The 14,560-nt window shown below is 37.5% G+C and overlaps 1 protein-coding gene across 5 annotated transcripts in view; it reads right to left on the bottom strand.

The window, feature by feature from the left end:
• NAP1L4 (nucleosome assembly protein 1-like 4) overlaps positions 1-14,560 on the bottom strand; it is a 28,242-nt gene extending 13,682 nt beyond the window's left edge. For 2 of the 5 annotated variants that reach the window (XR_001413952.1, XR_001413953.1), the window contains exons 1-10: positions 14,466-14,559; positions 12,642-12,683; positions 10,461-10,492; positions 9,147-9,208; positions 8,252-8,351; positions 7,177-7,318; positions 6,985-7,071; positions 5,244-5,369; positions 4,372-4,443; positions 708-847 (exon numbers count right to left, since the gene is read on the bottom strand). Coding sequence is in view for 3 of the 5 variants with exons in the window: in XM_014959989.1 (XP_014815475.1) it covers positions 708-847; positions 4,372-4,443; positions 5,244-5,369; positions 6,985-7,071; positions 7,177-7,318; positions 8,252-8,351; positions 9,147-9,208; positions 10,461-10,474 (743 nt within the window). In the remaining 2 variants the exon portion in view is untranslated. Of the gene's footprint in view, positions 1-707; positions 848-4,371; positions 4,444-5,243; positions 5,370-6,984; positions 7,072-7,176; positions 7,319-8,251; positions 8,354-9,146; positions 9,209-10,460; positions 10,493-12,641; positions 12,684-14,465 lie in introns of those variants that run through there. The other 3 variants (XM_014959989.1, XM_014959988.1, XM_014959990.1) reach the window with 2 other exon arrangements.

Here is a 14,560-nt window from a genome sequence, read left to right as displayed (position 1 = left end):
GCTACAGAGCAGAGAGTGGGTAAGGATAGATAGAATGATCTTTTACCCAAAGAAGTCTAACATGGTGTCCAAATCACTAGACTTCCAGAACAGGGATGAGAATTCACTGTTCCACAGTCTGTTTCTGAAACATTTTGCCAAAAAAATGTCTGCATTCCAAGTTCACTTGGAAGCACATAGCCACAAATGCCAGAACTAAATAACATGGCCAGTGTGTTCCAGCCTCAAAACAAGATGAAAGAACAGATCATACATACGACCAGTTCCTGCCAAACTCAAAAGTACTGCTGGAATAAAAATTGCTGAGGAGGTGAGCAAGAGTCCAAGAGAGTTTAAGGCTACTTATTAGACTGAGAATGGGAGAGTGGTGTGTGTCTATGAAATGTAACAATTAAAATGCATTTACCTAATTATCTGGAAGTAAAAGGCTTGTTATATCATTAACAATCTATTACATTTGAAAGGTGTAAGATTAAAAATGCATACTACATTAAAACATATCTGTATCTATGTATCTGTTACTTCTGCATGCTGAACCTAAGGTCGTCATCATCATAACCCCTACATTCCTAGTTTTTAAGTCAGCAAAAGCTTTAGTTTATCTTCATTAATCATTGTCACAGTAAGAGAAAACAGCATTTGGATAAAACAGCATTTGGATAATACAGACTACTACTTTAGAACGTTGAGTTTCAAGTTTTCCTTACCCCTCACAATCAACTATTTCAGGTCCTTCAAATGAAAAGGGATCTGTCTTGTCTGGCTCTGACTTCATCTTGTATGTTTTCGTCAGGACTGAATTAGAAAAGTAGTCGTTGGGCCCAAAGTGGAACTCTAATGAGAAAGACTGGAAAAGAGTTTCATTATAGTTCTACGTTACCACTGCTTTTATCTCTGAAATAGTGCATCATTAGAATTACCTTAAATCAAACTCTGAATACAGGAAAATAAGTAAGAATTTGAAGGCAAACATATCTTTCAAAGTACACCAGAAGCAGGAAATGAAGATTTTTCAATTCTGAATGCACAAGAAGCTAGAACAAACTTGGGTAATTTTAACATTCAAATTATAATCAGGTAATCTACTACATTTCATTCACCTTTACATATAGAATTGCTGTCTTAAAAGCAACTATAGAAATAAGTACATTGAAAAAAGTGTTGGTTTAGTTTTCTATGGAAGCCTAGTCATCATCCCTGTTTTAACAGGACACAGCCCAAAGCAGGTGTTTCTGCTTACATTTGGGCTTGCCCTTCCACTGGCAGATGAAAATCGTTTGTAGAAATTCAGTTTCTTACATGGAGACCAGAAGGCTGCAGTTATAGAAAACCATAGCATACACAATATACTGATTTTCAAATCTGAAAAGCTTTCAAAAACCGATTGCACAATGCTATATATGTCCACTGCACACTCACTATCAACTACGAACCATTTAGAAGTAAAACAAAAGTCAAACTGCCTTGGAACAGGGGAAACAGGTTTTCAGCAGCATTGCTTTAGTTATTTGAAGGATGAAAGTCTCCCTAGGCAGATCAGTTCAACAATACAGAATGGCTGAAAGTCAAAATCCCCAACATCACCATATCTACTACACAGCCATAGCATGCATAACAGTTACCTTAAATATTTTATTTACTACCCCAGCAATATGTTGTCAGAACCAGACATAGTACACATGTAAAACAGACTGGTAATTGCCAAAAACACTAGCCTTTCAGACCACAAGTTGCATAGCTCATGGATATACCTCCCCAGGCACTCTTCAGCCTCTGACCAGAAAGTGATCTGTTATTACTCAAGTCTGTTGTGGCCTCCCCTCTTTTTAAACATCCACCATGTGCAGACAGGATAAGTAACTCTGGGGACAGCAGGCTCTTCATCAAAGACATTTATCTCTTATCTCCCAAAAGCCCCGTATTCTTTCCACGCAATCTCTTCTCTATGACCACATGAATCTCCTCATGTGATAGAAATCTGGAAAGATAGCTGTCAAGGAGTGCTGGGGACTGGTGGCAACAGCAGCTTTCCCAATTCACAAGCTCACAGTTTCAGGAAAGGAAGCCACTGGGAACCAGATGTGTATGGAATATCTGTATTGGCTTCACATAACCTATTTCAGCTTTACTTCCTTCCGTTTTAAAGCAATTCAGGGTAGCCAGTACGGTTTAGAGGTTGTCTTAAGTTACAAACTTAGCTTATCCACTACCAGCAACTAATATTCATACCCAAACTGTCACTGGGGTTATAAACAGGTAGCCAGAGGCATCACTTAACATGCAGGATCCCAAGGACTAGGCAGACAAAAGTATCTGCAGAGACTGCATTTCAGTATTTCATTCCATACCTGCTAATTAGGAGACAATAATAAGAGGCTTCAAGTTTCACATGCTACTTGAAGAGTTGCAATAAGCTTTCCAGTAGTCTTTATTTGGATATCTCTGCTTTTGATATCAGCTTACATGTATTTCTAGGTTTCCCCTATAGTATGAGATGTTCTCATGAAGTCCAAAAAAATGCAACTTCCTTATTTTAAGCTACCTACTTAAGTCAGACCCAGATATGTCATCCAGGTCTGAATATTCTAGGTAAGGATACCGGTGTCCAAATAGATGTTATACAAGTACAAATTATATTTATACAAACATATGCAAGTTTATTCACATGATTATAAAGAAACAAAAGCAAATAGCAAGGCAATCTCTTATACTTCATGAAGTTTGTATATACAGGCTATAGCAAACAAAACTTTGTAAGCACCATTTCTGTAGCCAGGTAAATCTACTTTTGGAGGACAGTAACTACATTTAATCACTTTGGGTCAATGGTATATCAGAAAATTATCATCACCTACTTCTTTTAGTGGCAACACCTAATCCCCAGCAGAATTAGTGTATTTACTACACACTGGTTATGTGAGCTTTCACAGTACAAAGCTACCACTGCTGCAACAATTTTCAATAGCCAGAGAATTTCAGACAAGCCAGCCATTGACAACTGGACAACAGGTTCCACTAAAGCAGTTAGGAATGCATCCTTTTGTCTCCAAATACAGAAGGGACATGGCATTTGTCAGCCTTCCATTATTGGATTTCATGTAGCACTGGAATGGAACCTATTCACAGAAATATGCTGTCAAGAGGTTACGAACAGTGCAAGACAATATAAATTCATTAGTGTTTTAAGAGCAGTTATACAACTTAAGGTACTGTAAAACAAAGCTGAATGAGAACACAAACATGCTGTAGGCAAAAACAACTATTCCCAAATCATCCAACTGCCACTGAATAGATAAGCTTCAAAATAAAAAAACAAAACAAACAAAACACCAGCTTCTTAGATGACTTTACTTTGTGTTTAAACAATTCATTTTCTTCACAAAATTCATATCCCACTCCTTCAGCCATAGCAATGTTTAGGAACTTAATTCCCAATCTTTCCTCTGTCCATACTACTTCCCTTGCCTAACATCAGCTCAAGTTTTTTGGTACCAATAGGAGAAAGATGAGGACTGAAAAGTAACAGACTTCGCTTCAGCTGTTTTAACTTTTAAAAAGTATTTTCAGAGAGTCCTTCCATCTTTCTTATGCAAATCTTCAATGAAACATTTCTTGCGTTTTAGACTTTGTCAGAAGACTGCAGCTCAGTAAGACAAAACAAAAAATACCAAATGGAGGGCAAAAGGCACAAGGACAACGCTTAAAAAAAAGGATCCTTCTCCCTGTCTCGCCCTCAAAAGGAGTTCAAGGAGTAAGTATAGCCTGCGTGAATTAAGAAACAGAGCAACTTTTTAATCGATAAAGACAGCATCTGTTTCCGTACACTGAATTTAAACAAGAAAACAATTTCTGAAAGAAGGCAAAGTTGTACTTTAAAAATTGCTCATTAGGCACACTTTTAAAAATATCTGTTCATTTTTCTGTCCTTTTCAATAGGCACAGTATCTATCATCTCAGTTTTTGATTACTATTACGAAGTCACAGCTCTTCTTTTGATGAAATATTTTGATATAGTAAGTAGCACCCGTATTTTTTTTCCACAATTTATTTTCAAGTGAACCAAGAGCAGCCGTGCAATTTTCTTATTAAGAGTAGCTAATTTGGAATCTGAGAGAGAAAAAGAAAGTGAAAACTACAGAGAATTGAAACAGAACAGGAATCTAGAAAGTACAATGATGTCAGACATTCAGGCTAAGGACGAAAGATCACAGGGTCAGGGAAGCTGAAGATAAATCTTTAACAGGCAAAGCATGAAGATATTAGCCTAGAAAGAAAATCTTCACATACATTCCAGCTGAAGAGAATGGAATTAAAGTTTCAAAACGCTGTTCACTTCATTACTACAATCTTTATGAGAAACAAAAAACTCACCATAGGCTGTCCAGGTTCAGAAAACTTAACTTTAATATCCTGCAGATGTTTCAAGATTGGTTCATCATATTCCTAAAAATTAAAAAAAAAAAAAAAAAAAAGAAAAAGAAATTCCTATTCAGCAGACAATATTTAAAGACACAATTTTAATCTAGCTTGCTTGTTTAATCTGTTCTTGAGAGAACCAAAGCTTGGAATTATTCAACAATTTCACCTAAAGTTCAGATTTGGATCCAAAGTAATTGATCGCAGTTCCAAATACCACATGCAAAATTCTCAATTGTTAGGCCTTGCCTTCAATAAATAAAGCTGCTACAATACTAGGCTACACGATCACTAATGAAAATAAAATAACTTCATTCATGTTATTTATCACTGGTGAGATTCATAGAAAGATAGGCTGCAGGAAGGTTGTCTTTAATAGCATTAAAAGCAATTATAAATGAGAGCAAAACTACATAAGCCATTTAACACAAATTCAACCAATCCATGAGTATGCTTGTAATATCCTGTATTACAAGCATGTAATATTAAAAAATCCTTTATGGACTAACAAAACTATAGGGAAACAGCTGTTGTAAGCAGTACATAAGCTTGCTTTTTAGTATCTACAAAGGTTGTTACAAGATCATTTCTTCAACAATCAAACATTTAAGTTTTCTTCAAAACTCAAGCAGTGTTTAGCAGTTTGAGTCAGCTGTTCTATTTGTCTATCACAAGCCTTTCAAGAATCTTCAGGAATAGTATTAAGAATTCTGAAGACTCAAAGATTTGGTCCCACACAAATTCCATAAACTCGCACTATTAATTGGAAAAAGTAGCAATTCCTTTAACACATGTCAAAAGCTAATCTTTTCAGGCAAGAAACTTACTTGTACTAATTCACTTAGCATATCTACATTCCTAAAGATAGTAAACCAGAAGTCTGGAATTCCTTTGACATTTGTCTCTTCACCTTCTGCTTTTTCCTCTATTACCACTACATTTTTCAGGTCTCCCTGTGAAACAAATACAGAAACATTTAAGAAATGAAATCATAACTTTGAAATATATTTCATTAACAGAGGTAGATGTACAAAACATTTGCCATCTGACTGTGGGGAGGCTGGACTAGATGACCTTTGGAGGTCCCCTCCGGCCTGGACAATTCTATGATTCTATGATCTCTGAAGCTGTGTTTAAGGAACATTTAAAATTTACACTTTTTCTCACTAAATGAGATTAAGAGACACAGGATTTATTTATACAACTAAACATATACACATTTAATTCAGATTTACATTCAACTTATTTGGAATTCTTCTGTACAAAACTGACTGGACAGAGAAGTTCCACTGACTTGACAAACAGAAATAATAAAAAACTTATTTCTATCTTTCTACAAACAGAAAAAACATTCCTGGGTTTCAAGTTATCTCCCTGCTGTAGCTTCATGTGCCATTTAAAGTGTTTCATTTTAAAACATCAAATTTAACTTTGCCTTCCGAAATACTGTTTTAGCATCCCAATTTTGCAGAATACTTGGTAGAGTTGGTTTTCGTGGTTATTTTTCATTATTACATTTTCTTCAATTATCAATCTTTTGTGATACAAGATTCCGTATGCAAAACTGATGTCAAATGTTATAAAACCAGAATCACTCCTCCACCCAAAAATACCAGGAAATTTGCAGTCTGAATTAGTTGTATTGCACCTTTCCTTTTACACCACTAGGTAGCAGCAAATACATAGGATCTTCCAACAGCAGCTACTTGGATGATGAATAGCCAAGTATGAAGCTGCAGTTTACTTGCCATCTAGACATGTTTCTGATCTAAAATTGCATGGAGTATGGCCCTGTCAATGCTCTATTTACACTAACCTACACTAACTAGCCTAACAAACCTTTCTTGCCTATCCAAAGAGGATTGCATCACGCTAAATCTCACAAAATTAGTAAAACCGGAACAGTTCACTTTGTATACAGAAGAACAGCATCCAAAGGAAACTGAAGGAAGGTGGGCCATGGAAAAAAATGCAAAGAAAACCTGACAGAATAGGAAATACAGCCTTATAAGTAGGATGCTTCTCCAAGAAAAAGAAGCAAGCCATGAGTATACACCTCCAAAAATGACAACAGGAGAAAAAAAGGCAGCCTACAGATCTTATTATCCCTCCCTAAATCTAGATAGCTCCTACACAATAGGCAAGTAGTAATCCACTACCCAGCACACATTTTATTAGGTAAATTTAATTTTATGACTAGGTATCTAATTTGTATTTATGAAAATGAAAGCTAGTTATGTCCCCCAAAGTAAAGAGGGCAGGCAGACAAACAGCCAGCCTTTTATTATCTTGGGGTATCATGTAGCACTGGAATGGAACCCATTATCAGAAAGATACTGTTAAGAGGTTACGAACAGTGCAAAGGCAAGATACAAACGTGAAAAAAGGCTAAGCTAACTTTAAAAGCTTTCACTGGATGTAACTCACGATAACACAATTCATCACAATAAGACATTAGCGATAAAATATTTATTTCCAGAAGATAACCCTTTCAATGGAAAACACTGTACAGGAATCAGTTCTGAAAGATCCAATTTATCTCTACTTCATTTCCCAGCTTGTACTCACAGCTAGTTTTTCTTCTTCCTCATTTTCACTGTGCCATTCTGACTCTGCATCTGTGGGTTCAGCTTCCCCATTAATAAACTCTCTTCTCTGTGTTCGAAAAAATCAAGAATGTAATTGAAGATGTAAAATTACATACAAGCAAACAGAACTGACTCATCTAGAAGACAAAGATTATATACATAGTCTTCCCACCTTATCAAAAAGGGGCTGATAGAGTGCTGCGTATTTTCTCTCTAAATCATGTACTTCTTCATAGAATTTAGCTTCTATATGGGCACATTTCACCTGGAGCTGTTTCAAGGCATCGATTCTTCTTTTCACTGCTTTTGGTAAGCTAAAAACCAAACAATTCTTTTAAGGTTAAAAGTTAGTTGCCTCAGCATTATTTAACATATCACCATGAAATTAACTTTTTCTTTAAAAACTGCTTTTAGTTATAAGCAGCCTATGTCACACACACACACACTTCATCAAAACCTATTTCAAGAAGTTCAAGGACTCCTCTCTCATCCAAGTTGAGAACAATGGTGTTATCTTCTGTTCTGTTCCATGAGGCCAACACCCCAGGGATCTGAAAGTAATACCTTTGTTTACACCTAAACTTTGAGACTAGAGTTGCATGGATCCATCTATGAAAAATAAAAACTGTGCATTCTATGGGGGGTGGGAGGGGTTTGATTCACTGGTGATACTTGGGAAAATACACACTGCTGATCTGGACTTTAAATCATTAAGCAGATATACACAGTCAGGTAAAAAACTTTTTATAGCATTTATAATTATTTTTAAAAGAAGTCTACCAGATATTCCTACTAAAAAAACAAAAGCACAAATATCTGCTAAAGGCAAATTTTCAAAGTTTACATCTATGCTACAATTAACATAAAACTGAGCTTCAAACTAAGGATTTACAAGTTGTGAACTTTCCACTACGTCCTGGACAGGAATCTTATGGAAATGGTCAGTCAATGCAGCACGCACTTTGACAAAATAAGTGTCACAGAAAGAAACTAAAGGGACAAGGGGACTTGCTTCTAACCAAAGTAATAACAGCCAAGGAAAATACTGAACTGCACAAAATTTTGTTTGCAATTCAGTGTAAACTAAAACTTGGCTCTTCCTTCCAGAAGCAGGCCACTATGAATCAGTTTAAGTCAACCATTTTTCTTACTGAATCACTTGTTCCAGTCTCCTACCTTAATTACACAGGAATAGCATCCTATTATGCTTTCAGTCTTTCAAGAATTTTATTATGCCCTGTACTTACGTTTCAATGTAACTTGAAGGAGTAAGAGCCGTGTTGTCAAGACGTTCCTGTAGAGCTGCCAGGACCTGTGGATTTTGCATTACTTGGTCTGCTAGCTTTTCTATGAAGAGAGAAACCCACTTTTAGAATAAATTTGAATATATTTATAGTGCTTTTGTCATACCGTATGTCTTACAGAAGTCAAAGTAAAAATACTCACTATTTTCCAGACCTCAAATAGCACTGCTATAGTTAACTAATAACTCAAGCAAAATTACTTCAGGATCAGGTTTCAAAAAGACAAAGTGGATAATGACAGAAAACACACCTTTGTCTTTGCAAATACATCAAATCTTTGCTTTTAGAAGCCAGTGTTACAGTGATGGCCTAAGCAAATTTCCTGCCTTCTCTTTTACGTAAGGAAGAGCAAACCATGAGTTTCTCTATCCTCCCTCTAGACTAGCTGCAGGTCATAAGCCACATATAAATTTGGAAGAGAAGAAACACTGAATTAAACTTCCAAGACATAAATTGCATAGTGCACATACAGGACTGGTCATTTTAAGAATTATGCTGATAAAGATTACATGTTGTTAAAAGCTAGTCTATACAGGCCTTACTGCAAGTGTCTAGTGTATTTATTTCATGCAATAGCCAAGCACCATACCCATAACACACACAAAAATATTTTCGCTATTACAGAAATATAGCCTTTATTTTGCTCTTGGCTGAAATAAGCAGGGAAAACAAAAAAATGAACAGTTAGCACAGAAATCATTGCTTTGCTTTCAATAGTGAACAGATCTGTAGTTTTGACTGTAAAGGTTTTGGAACTGTAGATAAAGAAGCTTCAATACACAAGACAATAGACTTATTCCACCTCTGTAACATTACCTACTACTATTTTATTTCTTACCTTTTTTGTCACTTGCATTTTTAGCAGCCTCCACAGAATCTGAAGCAGTATCTTCTGTTTTACTAGAATAATTGGAAATGCAACATATTAAAAAAGGCATCACTTCATAAAATGTTAACATTTAAGAACAAAAGTATTCTGAATTTTCACTGTTTACTACAGAACAACTATGACACTAAAAGACATATATCTTCAAGCCTCTCAAAACTTAGAAATCTGGATATGAAACTAGTTCTCCTAAGATGAACAGGATGCAAAGGAAAGGCAAAAAATCAAAAAAACCCCAAAGCCCCCAAAATCAAAACAAAGCAGAAAAATCCCATGCCAAAAGAAACCAACAGATAAATTAATCTCATTAAGTGAATAGCTGGCCTTTCATCTGTACTAGGTCACACTGGACAGGAAAATGTTACTACTCACAAATGAAATTATAATAAACCCTTTTAGCCTAAGTGATGAAGACAAACATGAGAAAGGATACAGGTAAGAAGAAAGATAAACAAGATTAAAGCTCTTTGTTTCCAATTTCTCTATCAAGTTGCTTTGAGTAATAACAGAAACACTTGTTTCTACTCTAAAAAGAGATGTCCCTGTCCTCTCCATCTCCCTGCCGCAATGCATTCTTCCAGCACACCTCCTATGCTGGAAAAAGAGAGGACCCAGAATGAGTCACAGCCAGCAAGTGTTCCCTCTATTCCCTGCCAGTTTATAGGTTGCAAAATACAGATAGGGTTAATTTCAGCAATACCCAATCTCATATACAAAAGGAAAAAAGATATCACACATGCAAATGGGTATTATTAGTTACAGGACAGACTAGCTTATCCAGCTTACCCTGGTGTACTGCAAGCCTTGAAAGACCGGCATCACGTACATATTTGTAACAGTTTAACACTTATTTGTTCCAAAATTGCTATAAAAACTTGAATAAAACAGTGCCTTTTGCATGCTTTAATCATATAGATCAGAGAAACACCAAAGATCACTGTTCTCTTCAAGTCTTCAAAACATTTAAATATGAACATTGAAAACTGAATCTAGAGAACACAAATCATGTTTACCCAAGAACAAAGTAGAAGTTATTCTGTATCCAATATACTACAATCTCAGCTTCTCCTGTACCAAATAAACATTTTGTCCTTGCTTGTAAGGAAACACAGTCTAGTTAGACAAAATATTACCATTTTATTCTTATCCAAGTTGGGTAATCTATTTTTCATAGGTAAAAAAACATAAACACTTCTCCACAGAAGACCAGACACACAGTCAACTCTAACAACCTTGATTTAATTTCAAGCAAACAGTCCAACATACCTGTTATCTGCCATCTGCGTGCCGGTATCCACCTGCAAGTTGAAATACAGTGTTTAAAAATAATTTAATGGTGATTTGTTTACCTCAGTAGAAGATGAGGATAGAACGGCTCATTGTTTAAAACCTCAATATAAATTAACAGCTGCTGGTTTTGCTAAGAAATTCATCATGCATCATCTTTTGCAGTAAACTGAATAACTCCTGAAATACCCAAACTAGAACTTGCTCATAGTTTCTAAACAGTCTGTTCAGTGCTTTCATTTAACCCTTTTAATATTTTTTTTTTTTGTTAAATATTCCAGATGTTAATCCATTTCTACCAGATAGTAAGTCTTTGGTCTGAAGCAAAGCATCACAGTTTCTTAGACTAGCTCTGCATTCTATTAAAAAGAAAAAAAAAAAAGAGAACTGAGCCAAAGAGGAAGATAAAAATATATTACTTCCTAATTCCTCGACAGTATCACAGTAAATAATGAAGTTTTAATCCCTTCATATACCATATTACTATGTCCAATCTGAAAATAATGAAAATTCCACAACTTCTTGATGGCTTTTTTTCTTGTCACTTGAGCAGAAAAATATGCCTCCTTTATCTGTCTAATCAAGGCTATTTTTGCGAATTGCTGCTTCTGCTGCACTACACTGAATGACAACCTAGAACTGCTGCTAGATAAAGAGAAGCAAAACACTGAAGGCAAGAAAATTATTTACCAAGAGAAAGGTTTTTACAGCAGCTACAAAGGCAGAAATCTCTATATAAAGAATTGCCTTGAATTTACTTATTGCGAGCAAGAAAACAAAGAGAGAAGAAGTCTTGACACTAGCAATGATCAGAATCAAGTTTAGCACAGCTACTGTAGCCCCCAAGATCTAAATTAGCTCTCCTGAGAAACCAGAGGGAGCCAGACTGCCTAACTTATTTTACTGTCACTTTCTTACTGGAGTGAAATATGCAACCCTGTACATCTACTTTAGTAATAGAGGTCAGGTGTTTTTTTCCCCAATTCTAAACAGTTCATCACAAATCCAAGTAATTGCTACATACCATACAGAAACATAGGTGATATTTTCCACTACCAAGCTTTCAAGAATGTTAGACTGCAAATAAAATTTAGAATAAAAAATACTTTCCATCATTCATGAGTGTCAACAGGTCTGATTTCTTAGATTCTATAAAGGCAAAGCAGGCTGGCTTTAGCGCAGCTTCCAGTACACAGCTACCAGAGAACCATGTTAAGTGCTAATGACATCTTGAGCAACAGCCAGAACAGAGGGCCCAGAGATTGCATCCACTCTCCCATTTGAAAAATGCTGATTCCTGCTCTAAGCTAGAAAAGCAGCACTTTAACAGCCATGAAAATAGAGTTGAAAAGCTTTGTTCATTTACAAAACTACTAAGAGTATATTTCAGATTATTCCACAGGAAGTAAAGCTGATTAACCAAAAAAGCACACGAACCCACCCTATAGATTGAGTCCAGGAAAAACAAAGGGGGCTTGTTGTAGACCTGGTCTATTTCAGCAGCCCAGGCATATTTATTTGCAAACACTTATTCTTTCCTTAAACATAACATGAGAAAGCAGCAATGCCAGCAAGGATCCACTACAGCAAAACAGAATTTTACTATCTTACAGCTGAAGAGATAAAGGACCATACACAAATCTGTCCTTCCACAGAGACAGAAGGCAGTAAAAAAAAGATACAATTAAAAAGGTAAGACGTAGCAAAGTGACCCAATATCAGAGTTCAGCCAACAAGTTATATGATCCTAGTCACTATCTGAGGAAGCAATAGTAAGCAACTAAAAATGCAGACTCGCATTACTTAAAAATTAGCCTTGAAGACCCATCTCTTCCAACCTAGGCCCAGTGACAGATTTTTTTCCCCAATGGAAAAAATCCACCCCACACAGAAATTCTTCTGCTCAGTTGTTGTGCTGTACTTCCTGCAGGGAACTACTTCTCAACCCTGCTGAGGGAAGACAAGATTCTCATTCCATCCTCATTTGTGTCTGGAAAACATGGAATAAAGTTCCCATAACTCAAATGATTTTTAAGTAACAGTTGAATTAATCTCCACTGGAACAGACATGAATCGGGCATGTTCTGACAAAAAACATTCACCTAAGTAACAAGAAACAACAACAACAAAAAGGCACCATTCCCTGGTGCAAATACATACTTTTAAGTCTTGTTTCGCTCCTCAAAGTTCTTCCTTTGGTAACTAAAAAGTAAAAATAAGTATATAAATAAATAAGAAGCTTTCTTACAAAACAGCTTGTGATTCCCAGTTGCATTACAGCTATCTTCTAATGACTTAGCTACTGTGGAGACACTAACAGAACAGCTTGGTAAAAGCTACTAAGGACAGGGGAGGGGAGATCAAAGTGATTTTAGAGAGACAGTTACATGTGCACCTAGTTGAAAAACTACAATAGCAAAGCACTGAGCCTTCATATTTATTGCCCTCGTTATTTTCCAAGCAAGTGAGCTCAGTTTACAGACAATCAAGACATGCAAATGCTATTAGAACTCCAAGAAAAGAATAGTGTAAAGTACTGTTATTATCACTACCACAAATAAGAAGCCAAATTAATATCTTATTTCTTCTGGACAGTTGTGTGTTTTCAAATAACTAATGCAGACATGAAGCTTTGGGAAAAGAGGGGATTATATCAACTACTTGTCCTACAAAGTAGGCTGCTACCATTTGTCCAGCACAACTGTCACACATTAGTCACTCAAAACAGCACGAAATCTTGAAGCATGCTAAGACAGTAAAAGTTCATTATAAGGACAAGCAATATCCTGAAGGATGCAACTTTAAAGGAAAAATCTGTATATTTAATGGCAAGACATATTCATAACCACAAATGTACAGAGAATAAACATTCTCTGCTAAAAAAGCCTGTCTTGTTGTACTAGCCTTCTAAGCATAATAGGAATACAAAGGAGGAAACTTCTACCCACAACTGTTAGTGTTTTTCGTAACTACAACAAATCAGAAGAGAAAGTTAAGACCTCCATTTTAGAGTTGCTAGGATGCAACCCTGTGGGAAGATAAAGCACAGTAGTCTGATACTTTTTGTGAGGAAAATTAGAAGCAATAATGAAAAAAAATAGTTAAGAGAAAGAAACTCATCAACCTGTTCCACAAGCCCTGAACATTAGCAGTTCTTCATCTCACCTTGGAAGTTTTCTTGAGGGAACATTAGTTTGCTTAGAGATGGCTTTATAAAAAAATTGCCTAGCGGTTCTAGTTTCACCTTTAATTTACATATTTGCTTCTCCACGTTTTTATTTTAAAACCTCGTAGACAGATTACAGGTTAGAGAAACAGAGTCAGAAAAATCCTACAAACGCTGGTATTATATGCAATAAACAGCTATACCAGCAGCGAAAATTTCAAACAGGCCCTTATTTAGGAGGCAGGGACCTCGAACTGAAAAACTGAACCCCCGAAATCCCACACTGCGCTAAGGGAACCCAAGATCGTGGATGAGGTCAAACGAAAGAATCCCGCCTGACCTAAGCGGCTAAGGGTTTGACTCAACGCAAGCACCGCGGGGCGAGAGAGACGGAGAAACCGCTCACCACGAACAACAGCCCTCCCACCCTCTTCCTCCCCTACTTCCCCCGGGAGGGTGGGGGAAGGGAGGGCTCGCTGCCAGGCTCCCCAGGGCGGGCGAGAGCGGCCATGCCTGTGGCCGGAACCGCTCCGTCCCCGCTCCGCCGGACTAAGAACATCGCAAACTCCCCTCTTTCCCCCGGTCCAAACTTCTCAAACCAGCCTTAAAATGGTGCCTGACCGGGCCGGGCCCGCCCCTCTCCGCCAGGCGGCCCCCGCCACCCAGCTCCACCCCGGAGCGGGCCCTAACGGCCGCCGCCGCACGCACGCCCCAGCCGTGCGCCGCGGTGGATGTTTCGGCCCCTCCGCTAAGCCCCCGCCGTCCACCCGCCGCCCCAAGGCCGGCGGCACCCCGCCGCAGCACCGCCGCGCCCTCACCTGCCCGCGTCCCCTCACGCCTGCAGAGGCAGCAGCGCCAGCCGCCAGGCTCCCGCAGGCTCACTCGGGCTGCGCCGCCGCCAAGAAAACCCCCG

The sequence above is a fragment of the Calidris pugnax genome, unplaced genomic scaffold (assembly GCF_001431845.1).
Source record: "Calidris pugnax isolate Ruff unplaced genomic scaffold, ASM143184v1 scaffold435, whole genome shotgun sequence".
NCBI lineage: Eukaryota > Metazoa > Chordata > Aves > Charadriiformes > Scolopacidae > Calidris > Calidris pugnax.
This window is presented reverse-complemented; position numbering and strand designations above follow the sequence as displayed.